The following is a 19,009-nucleotide window of genomic DNA, read 5'->3' on the forward strand; positions in this document are numbered from 1 at the left end:
ATCATTACTATCTAACCCAGGGCAATTCCTCACGTTTACTCTTCCCATGGTGTTAGAAGTGGGCATCAGAATCTGGGGGCATGTTTTCCTTAGCTGGATCTGTGATTGAGATGGAGCACTGGTCCTAAACTCCAGTGTAAAGAGGTTGTCAGCAAGAAATGCAGATTTCAAAGTTAACTCTATAGAGTCACATATGGAATTTGGGGAACTGATCCTTTTTACCTCTAAGATATCCTCCCTAATCACCGAGCGGCAGCCTCTAACGTGGCGCAGCCAGTGAATGACTTTATTAGTTAGGGAATCTGGGTGCTCGCTATTACCAAATCTCGTTTTTTTGAGTTTAGGAACATTGGTCATATATATTTTGTTCCTTTGGGAGTGAGCTTTGTTAGAAAAGGTGTACCCTTTGTTCCCTAGAGTGTTGGCCTCTGCAATTGTCGAACCCACAGTTACCCCAGTTGGATTTTTTTGCCGACCTGCTAGACCAGTGAGTTTCTGTTTTAACTCATGTCCATTCCCCTCTCCTCTAGTGCTTTGTGTAAACGGCCCTTCATGACTATCTTTCAGGGGTAGGCGGCCGGAGCTAGGAACAGTAGCATGCACCGTGGTCCAGTCACTATGCTTAACCATGACCTTAGTTAGATGTGCCTTGCTTACTTCAAGAGGTTTTATGGGGAAGAAATTTCGTGCTTTAGGTGTCACATTAGGCGTGGTCTTTATTAGACCCTCGCGTTTATCATTGACCATAGAAGTTCGATTAATAATCAATGACTTCAATGACTCTATTTCGTCCCGCAAGAGGATAACAAGGTTAGTTAGAGCACTAACTTCCACAGACATTGCCTGGTTCCTACTGTTGTTAGTAATTAAAGAGGCAGGGAGCTCATTGTGAATATCAGCCAGGACCGCGAACCTGTTACCAAGAAGTACCTGGGGGGCGGGGGGGCGATGACAAATTCTCACTCTTTGGATCAAGGTGAATAATCAGGCACTCATTACTAGGAGTCTCGTTAGGTGTAGTTGAACAGCCCCCAATGAGGTTAACCATGTCGTCCTTTAGTTTTCCTTTTGCCCTAAACATATCTGGAATTGTTGGGGGTTCAACAGAATCATTTACTGGTTTTGTATAACCCCCTCCCTTGTTACTCGGGGCATCCTCACTAGTGTGACCTTGATCAGCCACAAGGATCTCCCTGCACTCATCCACAAGATTGTTGATACGATCAATTACGCTATTTCCAGCTGTCTGGCTTGTCCCCTTTGCTCCTTTCTTTCGTTTACGGAGTTTCGGGGGGTTACCAGCACCGCTCCCCCCCTCCATTAATTTACGTTTCCCCATAAGACCTTTATACAGGCGACTTTTACTAGTACGCAAAATCTAGCAGCCAAGCCCCAGCCTTTGAACAGAACACCCCCAGTCACAAAGTAAGTAACAAATTCCTCTTACAGTTTTTAGCCGGTGGTAGTCTTCTTAGGCAGAGGTTAAGGAAGGGGCCCTGCCCTGCCTCGGACGGCCACAGACGGCCAGCCCTCTGCCCGAACTCAGCCAGGTGCCCGCCCGCGCGCGTCCGGTGTGACGGGGTGGACTGGCTGCTAATATTCCTTTCGGTAACAAGGGGGAGGGGCGCGATGTCAGGTGTGTGCCCCAGAGCATCGTGGTCCTTGGAGTCTGCTTGTAGCCCCCAGCAGCACAGCAAACGGTGATGCGAAGCGGGAGGAGTGTTTGAAGCCCCCGGCAGCAAGGGGGAGGGGCGCGATGTCAGGTGTGTGCCCCAGAGCGTCGTGGTCCTTGGAGTCCGCTTGTAGCCCCCAGCAGCACAGCAAACGGTGATGTGAAGCCCCCAGCAGCAAGTGGGAGGGGCGCGACGTCAGGTGTGTGCCCCAGAGCGTTGTGGTCCTTGGCGTCCGCTTGTAGTCCCCAGCAGCACAGCAAACTTAGAGAGTCACACATAATTCCTCAATTGTCATGCATAAGAACACTTAAAACCTTGAAATATCACACATAATCAAAATGAGAACTTGGCAGCTAATTCTGCATTTTAGATATTTTGTAATTGCTTAATTGTTCCTTTCCTGCTGTATGAATGAAGCTCATGAAATGTAGCGGTTATATCACTTGACTTCTGCCAAAATTATACAAATAAATTGCAACATCTTAACAATAAACTGGTGACGCAGGCTAGGCACAGATTGGTTTACATAACCTTTAATGGAGCCCGAAAACTTGCCCTAAATGTTTCTGTGCCGAAACCTGTTACGTGCTTTCGACCAGTGAGTGAGATGTTATGTAATGTGTGGGAAATGCCTGGCGCAGCGCTGCTGCCAAGGTTAGGAAATTATTCCCTCATTGGAGCCGGGTGTATACGTCCAGCTTAAACTACTGAGCTATACTACGAATTCGGACTCGGAGACCACGTGCTCCAGCCATGTTCGACCTGCAGTCGCGCTTCTGCCTTTCCCTTCTCTCGATCTGCGGGGTCTCAGCTTCTGCCGGTTTTCGTGCAGCAGTTTATGAACACGTGGCCTTTATCCAAAATGACACCGCCACGTGCGTTACTGCCGCCGGGGCTCTGGAGCTGATGAATAAAAATATGGATACTTTAGAAACGGCGATCAAAAGCGCAGCAAAACAGGTATTGTAGAAAAGAGGTTCTAATTGGTGACAATTTCCGTGATATATGTCAAATCGTGGACGTTTATTTACTTTTGATGTTTGGTCGATTGCAGTATCTAAGGCTGGGGTGGGGTCCGCCCTGTTCTACAGAGACGGATGCCATGGTGTCACCGCCCCCCCCTCCCCCTTTCATAAATGATTGCGACATTTTCGAGCCTCTGAAATGCAGAACAGGGTGTTTACTGAATGAATCATGACCTCGAGCTCACTGGCGCTGAGCAGGCGCCCATGATCTGAGCTACTGAGTACCTTGTATTAAAACCCCTAGTACTGCAACATGTTTTTTCCACATTTAAGGCGGTACTTCTAGTATTTTTTTGCTTAAAATAAGCCTGGCATTTCTTATATTTGTTTGATCTTTATGAAAAAGTACTGACTATGCTTTTACACTTTGAAGCTGCCATTTATTTATAGTTTGCACCTCATACTTCAAGATTGATTCAGGAGTTTGAAAGATTTCAGTGCAGGGTGAAATGCACTATGTTCTTTGTTTTGGTTTGAACGTTATCAGCAGCACTAAAACAAGTAACTAATCCTCACGCATTTTCACAAGCAGGCAAATTCCAGCGTCTAAATTCTAAAAGGACCAATACTGATGTGAAATGTTGCTTCTGCTCCAGAAGCAAAATAAAGTTGTGAGGCACTGGTTGTCAGTGCTATTTTGGCTTTTTTTCTAGCGAAATCCAGTTTTTTTTTAGATCTGCTCAACCAATGCTTACATCATGGATGAGTGGGGTGGGTAACTGAGCAGTGGGTGGGTGCGTGCATGCAGGCGAGGCAAGTGGCAAATAATAACAAGCATTTACAATGCAATGGTCTCGGCATTATTAAAGGTAGAGCTATTGGCATTGCTCATGACATTTAAAAAAAAAATGTAAATCATAAATAAATGGCATTGTCATTTACATTGCCAATAGCTTAATCGCTTGCAAATGCATGACCTATTGCATTTACACCCACACAGAGCCACACACACAAAGCCACCCACACAGCACAAAAATGGATCACGGACAGGGGAGCACAGAGGCAAAAACCTGAACACGGACAGGGTAGCACAGAGGCACAAAAACCGGAACACAGGCAGGGGAGCACAGGGGCAAAAAAAACGGAACACGGACAGGGGAGTACAGGGGCAAAAAAAGGGAACACGGACAGGGGAGCACAGGGGCAAAAAAAACGGAACACGGACAGGGGAGCACAGGGGCAAAAAAAAAGGGAACACGGACAGGGGAGCACAGGGGCAAAAAAAAAAGGGAACACGGACAGGGGAGCACAGGGGCAAAAAAAACGGAACAGAGGCAAAAAAAACGGAACACAGACATAGAAAACACACAAGGCATGCTAAAGCAGATAGGTAGAGCTTCAAGGCATGTATAGGGACCGCAGAAAGAATCCTAAATAATCTATGCATCAATCAGGCTGAACTCATAGATTATGCTGTAATATATTTGTAGCACTGGAAGTAGGGACTCTATCATGTCATCTGTGCCATGGATTTTAAAATAAGCGCCTGACGCTAACGTACGTAGGAGAACTTTTTGGCTGATTTCAAGAAATACTATTTTCTTGAAACCCCAGCACCATGGTCATTGCTTCTGTCACGGGTTAACTCGCTCTCTCCTTGATAAAAATCATCAGAGTCTAAAAAGACCATGAGCCTCAAAATCGGTTATTATCTGATTAACTGTTAAAGGAGCAGCAACAGTTCTATATAGAAATAGTAAAAATACACTTCAAAAAATGTTATTTTTCACAACAAAAACTTCTAGGACTCATGCCAACACCTGCATGCACCTGTAGAGTGAGAATTAAAAAAACCCTACAGATAACAAATCCCATGCAGCAGCCTTGTGCCCCAATTCTCTCAGCTACTGTGGAGAATATTTCTAGGGGGAGAAGTGACACTCAGGGTATATCAGTGACATAAGAAGCAGGGCCATTCATTCCTGTGCAGTTTGGTAGCAACTTAGTTCACGTGCATCAACCAGACGACCCAGCAGCACAACCATGAACTTCTCTCCATGCGACTCAAGATGAAGCAGCTGGAGAACAAAACAGAAGATAGAGCCTTGCAACCCTCCAGCTCAGAGGAGGCTTCCCATTATCTAAAAATAACACTGGCCAAAGTGAAAGAGTTGCTTAAGTAAATATCTCTCAGCCCTCATTTAGTGGGGCAGTTGTCCCAAATGTAGAAAATAAATCCGGTGATACATTTATACATTATATAGCCCTATTGGACTAAATAGACCTACTGTACAGTCAATACAATTAACATCAGCGTGTTTCTTTAGCATATTATGGCTTTTATAAATGCAAACCATAATAATAAAAACACAAATAGGCATAAAATCCAATTACTCCAATTCAAAGCATGTACACAAACAGATTTTGCTTATATTTTTTGTCCTACCAATGATAAAAGGCTTGTCTCTAATGGAATTCCTCTCTGACTCAACGTTGAAGAGAATTGAATATAAATCTTAGATTCATGCTGAGCAGAAAGTGCAGTTAGACAAGGGGATTATAATGGCGAGTTTCCAGTTCGTGAGACCTAAAGTTGTTTTACCAGCCTCTCTTGCAACTGACCAAAGATGAATTCTAAAACGTAATGCTTGCTGTCTTAGCTGCACTTTCTGGAGAGTTTTCAGAAAAATCGAAAGCAGTCTGATATGTGTTTATCACAATATTGTAATACCTCTCGGCAAAGCAATTTCACTAAACTAAACGTTATGGAAGTAATATTTATAAAACCAAATATACGGCCGGATTCCCAAAATAAGTCGGGAGTTGAATTCTGTACGTTCAAGATTACATGAAAGTAAATACATTATTTGTGTTTCTCGATAAAGTCCATTATTATGCATAGGAATCTACCACAGCTTTGCAGAGTTCTCAGCCTTAAGCATTTCTGTGTGAAACTGGTGAAACTTCAGTTTTAGTTCGGTTCCCTCCGTGTTTTGAAACTTACTCCAGCACTTAACGGAAGTAAATCTCCAGGTGTATCCAGAGTGACAGTGTGCCAGCTCGAAGGCTTGGCAGTGTTTACTTTGGAAGCCATCCACACCCCGGAACTCACACAACCTGCCCTTGGAGCAGGTTTGGTCGCACTGAAAATGACACCGTTCATGTCATTTTTACAAATTTACGTGTGAATAAATCCTATTATCAGTATAAATTCGTGGTTTCTGACAGATACGCGGAGTTTACATTTGTGGTATTTGCTCACCTTCCGTTAAGTGTGCTACTGCACGTGACTCAGGCCTATCGAAGGGGTGTCAACAGGGCCTTCTATCTTTGGAATAGGACCATCGAGCGTTTGGAAAGGCAAATTTGAACCACTGCGAAGCAGACAGCGAGATCGTATTCAGTTTGCAATGGACCATTGATTTTATTTAAAAGGAAGAGGCCCACCGGCCAGTGGATGTAGGTGGCGGCTAGTGTTATTTTTGCGCTTTCAAATTAATACAAATATTTAAACCATAAAATGAAGAGGCGACACCCCATGTTAAATACGTGGCATGTATACAGTGCTTAAGTTCCGATAGGGGCACATAGATTGACGGGTGAGTTAATTTCTGTGGTACTTTGCCGCCTTTAAACGAACACCTTTTAAACTGAACAGGAGATGGGCAAAAACTCACACAGAAGACGCCAGACCTGTTTGGGAATGTCCTGTTTGATCTCACTTCTGGAATATATGTATATAAATGACATGGCTCGAGTCCAGACAGCTTTGATGTTCCTCTGTTTACCACAGGTGACTCCTTGTCTGATAACCACTTACCTCCTTGCATCTCTGCCAGCAGTGTCTGCCTTGATTGACAGGTTATCATTTGTGAAGGAGCAAGCTTCCATGCCTGATGTGTTATTGGCTGTTAAAAATATATCCCCGGGAATATATAATTGTTTACTAATCAGCCATCGACCCACTCGCCAGCTGCCAAGATTAGCAGAAATCAAACATGGCCATTCCGGTCCGACAGCCTGAAATGAGGGGCGGCAGTGGGGTGTTTGCCTACAAAAAAACCCGCGCGTTTAGTGAGGAGATGGCGTGAAGGAGCCCATACTGTAGTTTAACAAAACTAAATAAAGTTTTAGAGGTAGCCATAGCGCGCCCCCTCCCCCCACGAAACCACAGAGAACACCTTCCATGGCGTTGTACGAGTCCACCCAGTACCCCCACAGACCCAGTAGCGCCTCACAATACTCGCGGGGGGGGGACGACTCGCGGGGGGGGGGAACGACTCGCGGGGGGTGCGACTCGGGAGGGGGGGCTCACACGGGGGTTAAAAATACATTTAAGAAAACTTACCTGACTGCCCGTGTCCGTCGGCGGTTTTCCTGTGCTGGGACCCTTCGGCGGTGGCGGGAGCTATGGGCCTTGTGGTCAACACAGCATGTGTGCGAGGACTGTAGGTGAAACAAACTCACATGAAGGGAGACGTGGAAAACGAAAGGCGCTTCAGCCATTGTTGAACAAACACGGAGCAGCGAACAGCGGGAGGGGGCGTGAACGAGGACAGCGGGAGCAGGCGACCAACCTCATCTTTAAAAAACAGGAAAATGGCGACCGGGAGCTCCGAAAATTTTCGGATTGGGGGCGTGTTTTGCTGTTTTGAGTGAGACAACGTCACTGTCTAAAGAACAGCAAAACTTACGCCCCCAAATCCGAAAAAGACGGAGCCTATTCGGAAGGACGGTTCTCTCCTCCAATGGCTGGCCTCCATTTAGGAAGCCAGCCAATGGAGGGAGAGCCAAAAAGAGGGAGGGATAAAGCAGCCCTCTTACTAACAATAATTCTCGGACTTCCGGTTCTGCCTTCGGCAGACCGGATATTACCGAGACCTAAAAACAAAAAAGTCACTTACCTTGCTTGCTGCACGTAAGACCTCCTCCTGCTTTTCGTCCCTGTTCTGTCGGCTCCAGCCTCCAGGCAATTCCTCTAACCAATCCTGGCTCTACTTTTAAGCTGGTAACCAGCATGAGAGAAGCACCAGGATAGGATGGAGCAGGCTGGCTGAACGTTCCTTAAGGCCTTGTAGGCCTGTGCTTGGTCTCCACCCAGCCGTCTAAAACAGCTGGGGGAAGAGCTTCAAAGTGCCAATGTCACTTTGGCCAGAGAAAGTCTGCCTGCCAAACTGACATGCACACTTTGGAGCATCCAGCCAGCCACACTCCTCCAGTCCTCTATGCTGCCAATCAGCAGCAGAGAGGAGGACACGCCCCCATTTCTCCCGGCTGGGGGCAGACTGGCAGCTGTGGCCCGCTAAATGTTTAAAGAACAAGCATTAGTAAAATTTTGAGCTTTTGGCATTGCAAATAATAATGCAACACCAATAGCTCTATTTTTTAGTAATGCAAGGCCTATTGCCAACAGACAGCTACACAAAAATAACAATCAACACAAAAATCACCCTCAATAGAAAGCAACAAAAACAAATATAGAGCAACGTAAAAGTAAAGACGCTCTTAGAGCAACATAAAAACTACCAGACTTCACTAAGTAACAAGAACAGACCCACACAAGGAGCAACAAAAAACAAACTAGAGAGAAATACAAAACCAACAGAGCAACACAAAATATACCACACAGCGTAAATTGATGCAAAAAATAACTACCCATGCCTACTTAGGCCTCAAAAGGTCGCACAGGATGTTTCTAGTGAAATAGGACCAAGACTGATTTACATACAGGTACCATCCATAGTGGCAAAGTGGGTGAAAAATGATAGTGTGGAGAGCAGCCCTGAGCGATCCGAATGGCTGAAATTAATTCAAGCACTCCTTCAATCACCTTTTTTGTTTGTTGCAACAACAAAACTGTTGTCGGAAGGTGGATATACTTTACTTGATATTTTCCCAAAAGCTAATTCCCTTCTCCCCCTTTAGAAGTTAATGTATTGAAACTGTGACTGTAAGCAGGAAAAGGGAATGAGAAGGCCAGTGAATCACACCATGGGATTGGCAGAGGAGACAGGATGGAAATACTGAATGATAGGAGTGAGGAAATCTGTCCTGTGTCAGTAGCCAACGTCAGAGAGGTGTTCTTTTGTGGCGTTAATCTTATGTTGTGTTATATCGTGTTATAGAATTTCTATAGCACACATCTGCAATGAGAATGTATTCGCACCAACCACATACCAGTTAAGTCTGAATAAACTATTTACACCTGGAGAAATGTGAGATCTCTGAAAATCATGTATGTCTACAGTAAATGCTGCTTTAATCCTGTATTTCCATCTTTTAAATAGCTCTATGAATCCACAAACCAGCACTACGCCCGTGCCATCACCCCTTAATGAAATGGCCATGGAACAAGGAATACAATGGGGCCAGGGGATAGTGGCGCTGGGGCAGGGACAATATCATTGCTAGGACAGGATCACACTAACAATGTGACACAGAATACACTAACACTGAGGCAGGGAGGCACTCACCTTGAGACCACGGAGATTATGGCCTTAGGTCAGGGAAATTCGTACACTGACATTCACTGGAGACAGTGGACAGTGAGTAATTAGACACCAGGAAGGGGCACATACAGTGGGTGATGTTGGCACCATAACTGTGAGAAACGTATACAGGGGCAGAGAGATACACACACTGGATAAGAACTGATACTGGGACAGGGAATACATTGGCACAAGGATCACACTATCTCTGAGCCAGGCAGAGACTTTGCATGCTGGGACTTGTTGTTTCTATTCTTCCATTATATAGCTGGCCAAGGAAGACTCACAATACAAAGTACCAAAAGAAAGCAAAACTGAGAAAAAACAAGGGACTGTGAGTAAATTGCAACTCTGCAAAACGAGTACAAATTTTCTTTGAAAGTGACTTCTATTCCACCTTCCTTGTTCGGCTGTGAATACAATTATTTAATAGCTATATTTTTTTACTTCCTTTTTAACATCCAATTCCAGTTGCCTAAAGAGAAGCACCCTCAAGAACAACCCTGCACCCTGCTGAGTTGTAGTATGTATCCCACCACAACAGGTTTTTTTTCCTGCCCTGAGAGATTCAGCCATTCTCAAGAGAAGGTGTGCCATTTCCTTCATTTGCAGAAAGACGTATAGAATGCTTGCATAATAACTGCTGATAGAGCAACAACTGAGAGAGAACACACTGCCCTTCTGTTCATCAATAAGCCGTTATTTGTTTTTGCTCAATCGGCTGTTTAAGGAGCCATTCCTTAAAATAATATAATAGACCAAAACATTTCCTGTGCCGTGCATTTGATTCTCGCGCAGACATGCAATGCTTGCAGCCAGCTGACTGGACAATTAGTTACCCTGGTAGTGCATGATCACTGTGCTGTGTCATCAGCACTGTCCCTTGCGACAGAATCTGCTCCATGCAGACAAACACATACTGCAAAACTGCCTGAGGCACCTCTGGTGACAAGAGTAAACTGAAATATAGCAAGCATTGGCAAAGGCAGCCGATGTGGCCTAACAGCTAAATCTGCTCTCCTTCGAAATAAATAATCAGGACAACTAGGGGTTAGGGGGGCTCACGGCATGTGAACATCATCCCACTCCCGGACATGGCAAGACAACATAAGGGGGCAATGAGCAAAGTATACTTGCCACACTGTTGAATCCATGCCCCTCCTCTCTTGTACCGAGTTTTGCGAGCCTCTGGATCCCGCGTCCTCTGCACGGTGGGACCGGAGGCCGTCACTTCTCGAGTTCAGTGGCACTCCGAGGCGGATATGTAAATAGATCATTGTAGGAACAAGAGCGGCAGCTGTTAAAGGGACCCAGCGTGAGGGGATGAGGCATAGACACTTCAGGGCAACAGGACCCCCCACCCCACACTTAGCATGCATCCCGCAAATAACACACTAGACACCAGTGTTAGATTGGGAAGAAACTGCTGCAGGTTTATTTTATTACATACAACGTTATGTAATCATAGTGGGTTATCTTACGGGCAATCCAAGGGCAGGCCGCATTCTCGCCACCTGCCCGCCTGATGAACCAGGCAGCACCGTGGCGAACCACCATGTGCTGCCCCTTATGGTAAACATTATACTCACGTCCCTTGCGGGGCGTTGCTAGGCAAACCCCCGGTTGCACAGGCCCACAACCGCCCGAAGGACTAATGGGGCGCCGACACGTGTTCCCGGAACCTCCCATGAGGCCCCAGGTCTTAGGCTCTGGCACCCCTATGTGCCCGCTGAAGTCCAGTGCTGCACCTCTCTGCTTCCGGATCGCCCTGTAACTCCGCCTGTAACTCCGCCTGCAACGAAAATTAGAACACTAAAACGTTCAAACTGTCCCCCACAAGCTGACACACAGGCTGAGAGGTCGGGAGGGAAAATGTGTGTCCCCGCCACGAGGTCACCACGACGCGTCCGGTGCGGCAAAGAGGCAGGGAAGATGGCGAAGGGGGCTTTTGTACCCCTCGCCCTGCCTGCCGCACCGGACGTGACCACTCAGCTCCTCCTAGCTCCCCTCGGGACTCCGCCTGCCCGGGGGAGGGGAGGGGCTAGAGAGGGGCGGGGGAAGCCCTCTGTGTCTAGGGGGCCGCCCTCCTGATGGCCACTGCGTGGCCTTGGCCAGCCGCATAGACACTTCAGGGCAACAGGACCCCCCAACCCACACTTAGCATGCATCCCGCAAATAACACACTAGACACCAGTGTTAGATTGGGAAGAAACTGCTGCAGGTTTATTTTATTACATACAACGTTATGTAATCATAGTGGGTTATCTTACGGGCAATCCAAGGGCAGGCCGCATTCTCTCCACCTGCCCGCTTGATGAGCCAGGCAGCACCGTGGCGAACCACCATGTGCTGCCCCTTATGGTAAATATTATACTCACGCCCCTTGCGGGGCGTAGCTAGGCAAACCCCCGGTTGCACAGGCCCACAACCGCCCGAAGGACTAATGGGGCGCCGACACGTGTTCCCGGAACCTCCCATGAGGCCCCAGGTCTTAGGCTCTGGCACCCCTATGTGCCCGCTGAGGTCCAGTGCTGCACCTCTCTGCTTCCGGATCGCCCTGTAACTCCGCCATAGCCCGGCCGGCGGCAACCGTCGCCGGCCGGGCCCCCCACTACCTAGCCTCCTTCCTACCTGCAACCTTTGTCCATATGTCTTGCAATTAACTTTTCTCAGTTAGCAGTGTCCCTACTAAGGTATCTAGCAGTTTTACTACTGTAGCTTTACTTGCTTACTCGCAGCCATCAATCCTTAGCGTCCACAATTGGCACAGCCTTTTGACCAGACTCGTCCATAAACTCTAATGGCTTATTAGTGCATTGAGAGCGTCCATACTAAAAGGGGGAAAGCTGTTGGAAGTTCTGTTTTACAGGGAATGCACTTTAAAGGATACTGCAATGCATGTAGGGAAAGCTACAGGGCACGCTGTCCCAATTTCAGATCCCTAGCATCAGTAACGTACCTCCACCCTGACCTTTCCATCTCTCTGATAACTAAATAAGTTATGGTAGAAAACGAGGAAAATTACCATGACTATCAGAAAGAAAAAAAATTCTTATTACTGCAGCACATTCAAGATTGGCAGTTGTCAGACTGATGCTGGTCTTTCGTTGGGGTGACATTGCTATCTTTCTCCTTAGTCTATAGGAAAATTAGGCTCACAATTGCACTCTGTTCACCTCGCAGTTCTAGCCTTCTGCCTTACCACTGCTTAGAGAACCAAGTAGTGCCCAACACATTAGCTTAATAATGAACACAACTTCTAATATCTAGGGAGCCTATACGCCCTAAGTTGCATTTACATGAGAAATATCCCAGAAAGCCTGCTAGAGCCCCTGGGGGACCCGGTAGCGGAAGCCCGCACTAGGCACGTTAGCTGCCGTTTGCCGGCCTCTCCAACTATCAACGATGCGAAGGACATGTTAAACAACACCGTCTGTGTTTCCTGGAGTACTGGGATGCCGCTTTTCTCGTTAGACTCTTGTGTCCTAGCTGCATCGCAAGATGCCATCGTTTCAAGTGCTCCTATGCTGTGCAAGCCTATGTAGTCCAGCTGACAAGTACGGTAAGGGAAGAGATCTCAAAGCCCAGGAAAGGGTGCAGCTGAGTACAGGCCACCCTGTCCTCTAATCATGAAGGGCACAGGCCGCCAACACTGCCCCCCACCGACAGAGGTCAGACTAGTTGTACAGCCCGAGCGCTAGTTTTCCAACAATACCTGCTCGAAGGAGTTGGGTGTGGCACAAACTTTCTTCCTTCCGGCACCTGATGCAGAAGTGAAGCGCCGTGAAACTAAGACAAGATTCACATGCTAAGTCTGATAATGACCAATGCACCTAGGGGTGTGCAGTAAAGACACTACTGCACCCGTCCCATACTACATCAACTCAGGAACACCTCCTCCTCCCGGGCCGACAGAGCTGACCTCAAGGTTCTTCTCCTTAAAAGACACCTCCCAAAACTACAAGCCCTCTCTCATCTGAAAGAAGACCTAATAACATAAATTCTCCTATACTAAGGAAGGGTCTTCCCATTGTTACCAAGTGAATAGAGTCTGCCATGTACGGAGAATACTCCCTCTACCTGTGGTGGGAACTCTCAAATAACATGCACGCGTCACTTCACTCTATGTCACACTGATTGCTATTAAGGAAGGGTCCCCCCATTGTTACCAAGTGAAGTGAGTCTGCCATGAACGGAGAATACTCCCTCTACCTGTGGTGGGAACTCTCAAATAACATGCACGCGTCACTTCACTCTATGTCACACTGATTGCTGCCTCTTACATTGTGTTTTGTTCCGCTACCTGCACAAGTGCCACCATATGCATACGTAGCGTGTGCTCTAGTGTATGGAGGGCGCTCCATATATTGTCACCTGCACACAACGCCTAGCTCCTGTAACGCACCCACTGAATGCTACCTCACAATGTGGTAGGACCCGGTGATGCACATGAGCTACCCTAGCCTATGAAACGTTAGTTCTAGTGATTGCAAGTCCTCCATACACATGGCATAACCTCTCCTTGTACTTAGTACGCTATAGTAACTAGCACACGCCACCTATCCTCCTGAAACCATGGTTTGCAACCTCATGTACTGATGAAACGAGTCTAATAGTCAACAACCCTGATGCTAGAAACCCCTAGTTGACCAGCGCTAACTGGGTGCCACACAAATGCTTGATCTCCTTAGCCATGCAGCACATCATTAAGGGCATTGGCACCCTCCGCTTTCGCAAAATTCTAAAGACCTACTTGTTTCCTGTCTAACGAGTCACTTCTGCTAGGTCCGCCTTGTCTGGATAAGCGCTGGGATGCCCAAGGGTAACCACGCGCGATACAAAACTCACTAATAATAATAATAATGCTGCGCAGGATGGCTAAGAAACGATGCCGAAACCAATCGGTGCCAGAGGCAAAGCCAGTAGGCATTGCATAGGCATGATGTGGCTCGGGGCTCCCCATGGCACGAAGTAGAGACAAACAGCGTGAGGGGGGAGAGAAAGACATCTGCCCGCTGTGGAGAGGGAGAGCTGGGGCGCTGGCAATGCCACTTGCAACGGAGTGCGTGTGGCCTGCCACCTTCCCCGGACAACGGTGGGGGGGGCACGCGCGGGATCTGGGCGGTACAAGTTTATGGGAAGGCGGCATGGGTGCACCCGTGTCGTTGCTAAAAGGACTGACCCTGGAGAAATACGCCACACTGCGACGGCATGCGCAGGCACGGGTTGGCAGGGCAGAATTGAAACAATACACTTAGACGTGGAATTCTATGGCGTGCCTTCCCCACACTGTATTAGAACCGACCCAAATTAGACGCCAAAACCTGAAAATTGACTGGAAATTAACACCTTTGGCACACTGATTCCATACTGTTATGGACTACGAGCATTCTGCTCTGACAGTCGCAGCACATACATGTCGAGGATAATGTTTAGATGTAGTCCACTAATAACGCTCCAGATGGCCTTACAAATGCGCAAGAGCAGTTGTACATACACATACCTGTACACTGAGCGCACAACTAAGAGCCTCTCCTGGACCGAGCAGTCATTCACAAGTCTGCTGTGCACACAAGTCTGCACGCTGCTGACCTGAAGTACTGCACCTTTCCTGTACACCAGCAATCAGTTGTGTGTACAAATTGTCCACACTATGCAGTTATCAATTGCTTGGCTGGTGTATCACACATGTCCTAGAAACGGGTACCCGGTCACATGTACATGCTGATCACCTCATGCAGTGTTGGCTTACTGCTCGTCTGGAATACTACAAATCTCTTACTCCTGGGCACTCAGTTACATGTACACATTAGCCACATCATACGGTTCATAGTTTGCTGCTTGCCTAATGTATCACACCTCTTGCGCAGGGGCACCCAGTCACATGTACACATTAACGGCATCATGCAGTGTACGCTAGCTGATGGCCTGGTGTACCACACACCTCATATGCAGGTACTCAGTCCCGTGTACATACTGAGTAAATCATCTTATCTTATAAGCAGGCACTCAGTCGCAAGTACATACTGAGTAAATCATGCAGTGTCGGCTTGCTGCTAGCCTGGTTGCCACACTCGCAATGACGCACTTCCAAGTATACTGCACTCATTCCCAACTTGTGAGCGCAAAACCTATTAACCCACCCAAGCGCTCCCCTAAAACAGCTGCCTCACATGCGGCAGTCAATTCTCCCCCAGCTTTATATATAGCACATCCTTGTCCTGAAGGTAACAGAGCGCTTTACAAGGGCCCAAGCTGCCTAGCACACAGACTCCATTGTTTTGAGGGCAGAGGGAAAATCGGTGAATAGACAACATTACGTGAGGGATACCCTGGTCATGGGGCCTAAGGCACCGTTCGAATGTGCTTCCCAAACTTTCCGGATACACAATAAAGCCTGGCCAATAACTATTCACTAGTATTAAACCAAAGAGAGGGACTCCGTATAACCCAAGAGGAAATGGAGCTCCAGATAACTGTTAGGTAAAACAAAGTTTTCCTTTTGGGAGGTAAGGATGATTACCGATTCAGACACTCACTTCACTCGGTCAAGAACTCTCACTCAATTATATATTGTCAACTGGTTTGGGAAAAGCTAAACAATGAAAACAAAAACAGTTATAAAATGGTATTTTATATAAATAAATAAATAAAAAAACAATTTTATTTTCCATAAAAAACATAAATCGATCTACTATTTCATTAAAACCTTACACAATACATGTTAAAACCACCTAATGTGGACTGGGAGAAATATGGACCAAAACATGAACTTTGTCTTGGTGTTTGTTAATTCGGACACTTTGTTGGCAACATTGGGAAGTTATACATTTCTTATACCCAACTATTGGTTGACAACTCCAAATTTAAGCCTTTTGTTATTGCGTCGACGCGTTTCTGAGACCCTTGATGATTGTGGCCTCCTTCTTCAGGACAGTATTTTTTGATTTCTCCAAATTGTAATATTTTCACCTGAAATGCGGTTTTTATCGGCTCAGAACGCACTGTTTCATAACGATATGTTATTGTCTTTGTTAAGGTGCCCTTGTTCTGCTCCTTAGTGCTCGCTTCACTCCGAAATCCTTTCAAAGTGCCTTCTATTTTTTATGCATTTCGATTTCACCAAGCTTTTCTATTAAGGCGGACTTTAGTTCATTTACGATTCTATTGCATCCGGGTATTTAGCGATCGCGGCTCCTGTAGTTACCTGGCAGACTTCCCCGGGATGTTTCTTGCGTCTGAACGATCGCTGTTGTTAAATATGAAAAACCAATAACTATTCACGCCACGGAATAGGCATACCTGCCGATCCATATAATGCCTAATGATACTTCCTAGGTCTGTCCAAAGTAAGGATCGACCCGGAGCCATATACCTTCAAAACCTGCTCTCTACCTCATGAGCCACATCCACCCTCGAATGATGCAGTCTTCTTAAACAATAATCACTGTTAAAGTTTGAACCTGGAAAATGATGGAACAGTTCTGTATATTGCGCTCATACACTAGTAACGTCAGCAGGAACTGAACACTGCCTGTCACCCCTGCCGCAAGCCCTCAGCCCTCTAGGCTACCCCCGAGCACCCACGGCCGCACTCACCGAAAGTGCGTCCAAGTAAAGAAATGATATTAGGACAAAAGTACGGTTACTCATTCTAGCCTTCAAATAATACCTGCTGTACAATTTAGCTTAAATTTAACACCCAGGAAGGCGGCACCAGAATGGACAAATATCAGTCTTAATAACGAAAACCTCACAGCGGCAAACAAAGCAAAAACGTTACTCCCAAGATACGTTTAGTGTAAGCAGCATACACTTGGCACCTGTTAGGCACTAAGAAGGTACAACATTCAAGCTGAGATGTGTTTCACTAGTCCTCACCAGTTACATATCATTCTTTACTCTACAGAGTTTTTATGTGTATTCTCAACACAGATTTCACGACATCAATTGCCACTTGCTCTCAGCAAAAACATCCCATTACAAGGGGAACTTAAAATACTAATGCATTTGGAGACACTCATAAGACATTTAAATATTTCTTTATGCAAAAGTTAGTCGCACCCTCATGCCCCAGCTGAGGTGAAAGGAACGATACTTTAAAATGCCAAATGAAATGGGTCAGACTCAGGTGATGCCTAATGGTAAACAAGTATTGATCAGCCTCGATGTCGCTTCTCCCGCTTAGGTACTCGGCCTCTCATCCCGACGAGCATCGCGGGGGGCACACCAAACCCATTTCTCCGAAAAGCAGGGGCACAATGACTCAGCTATGTGAATGCGCAGCCACTGAATACTGTGCACCGGGGACATGTATTCACTTGCAAGGCCCCCGGGACAGCAGACCCTAGAAAGGGGCCCCCAATTGGCACGGGATGTGCGGTTCCCTACTCCGCCTCAGGCACTGACATCGCGGAGATGTGCCCAGGTCCTAAGCCATTACCCTAAACCTGGTGCCTCCCGGTTGACGGCACGGGCCGGCAGTGCTCGCGGCGCCTGTCTGCAGGGACGGAAGACGCCAAACGGCCTACCGACACGCGAGGGTGGTGGCACGGTGGTAACCCACTCCAACTCTCCTGCCCTGCAAGTGTTAAAAACCCATGTAACGTATACTTGTTATGCGATGTTCTAAAGCGCGACTATACCCGAAGGTGCAGAGCGCTTTGCAAAAGCTCCAGTAGAAAACATAAGGACTTAGGATACATGCGTTACAAAGGATACACACGAAAGATTGCAGATGTACAAGGTTTAAAGCCACGCAAGGAGGTGATACCAGTGGATGTAAACAAGCATCACATAGGGATGGTAGATGGTATAAAGGATGCAATGTCTGATATTTATTTATGTTTCCCCGCCTACAAAGCTTGATTGTGTTTGCCAGGAGATATCACTGCTAGTCGTGGAAATGCCACTCATAACTTACACTGACATTGTGCAAACGTTACCTACAAATCTGACTCCTGGCAGCTAAAATACGTATTTGCCAAGAACGCTGCGTTCTACCACTGTTCCCAACTGTCCCCTGACATGCCTGCCGCCCTGACCAGTCCCCCACTCCTAAACTGGTCATGCAATACTGAGGTTGAACACTAAGGCCCTCAATCCAAGCTAATCGAGGTAGCAGCCCCAGTAGCCAAACACAGATTGTGTTTACACAAAAACGCTTCAATGCAAACGGACAAACTGGCTGCAATCAAAGCTCAGATCAAACCAGTAGTACATTCCTGCGTGGGGTACATCGAACGCATTCGCCACCGCAAGTGCGTTTCTACGCTTTACGAGCCAATTTACATCTTAAAAAAGCTTTAGCTTTTTCCTCGGTTAAGAACCCTCCCCTAAATAGAATTTCTTGATTCTTCATTAAACAACCCCCTTCTTATCATGTCTGACATTGGCATCATCAGTCTCACAAGTCCCGTGAAATTATTTTATAGGGATTGCACGTGGAGACCCCGAAGGCTATTCTTACAACTCCCACAAAAGGGAACTCATCTGCACTTGAGCACTGGTTGAAACGCCGAGAGACATATCCCTCCCATCATGAAAGTACATTCAGGAAATGGATCTACTGGGTCCTGCATCCGGCCCTGCATACTCTGTTAGCTCCGACGACCAGCTCAGCTGCCAACGGCGGGAGGGAAGAGTAATGCGATACCTGCTATCAGTATACAAAACAGGATGCTGCTTCGCGGAGCCCAAAGCCCTGAAGGATGGAATCAAGCCTTGAGCGCACTTTTACAGGGCCCCCTCCCGCCACAAACTCTTTTGTGACGTACCCGATTGGGCCACGAACAGCCACAGAGGCTACCTACTATAACTCAATCACTCCCCTGCTCATGAACATTGCACTTCCGCCGTGCGTGTCTCAATTCCAGGCCATTAG

The 19,009-nt window shown here is 46.9% G+C and overlaps 1 protein-coding gene across 1 annotated transcript in view; it reads left to right on the top strand.

Annotated features, from left to right (window-relative positions):
- The first annotated feature begins 2,366 nt into the window (after positions 1–2,366).
- The window catches only part of LOC144761788 (pantetheine hydrolase VNN2-like), a 157,309-nt gene continuing 140,666 nt past the window's right edge, over positions 2,367–19,009 (top strand). The window contains exon 1 of the mRNA XM_078647034.1: positions 2,367–2,633. Coding sequence (XP_078503160.1) covers positions 2,427–2,633 — 207 coding nt within the window. The 5' untranslated portion in view covers positions 2,367–2,426. The remainder of the gene's footprint in view (positions 2,634–19,009) is intronic.

The sequence above is a fragment of the Lissotriton helveticus genome, chromosome 6 (genome assembly GCF_964261635.1).
Source record: "Lissotriton helveticus chromosome 6, aLisHel1.1, whole genome shotgun sequence".
Taxonomy (NCBI): domain Eukaryota; kingdom Metazoa; phylum Chordata; class Amphibia; order Caudata; family Salamandridae; genus Lissotriton; species Lissotriton helveticus.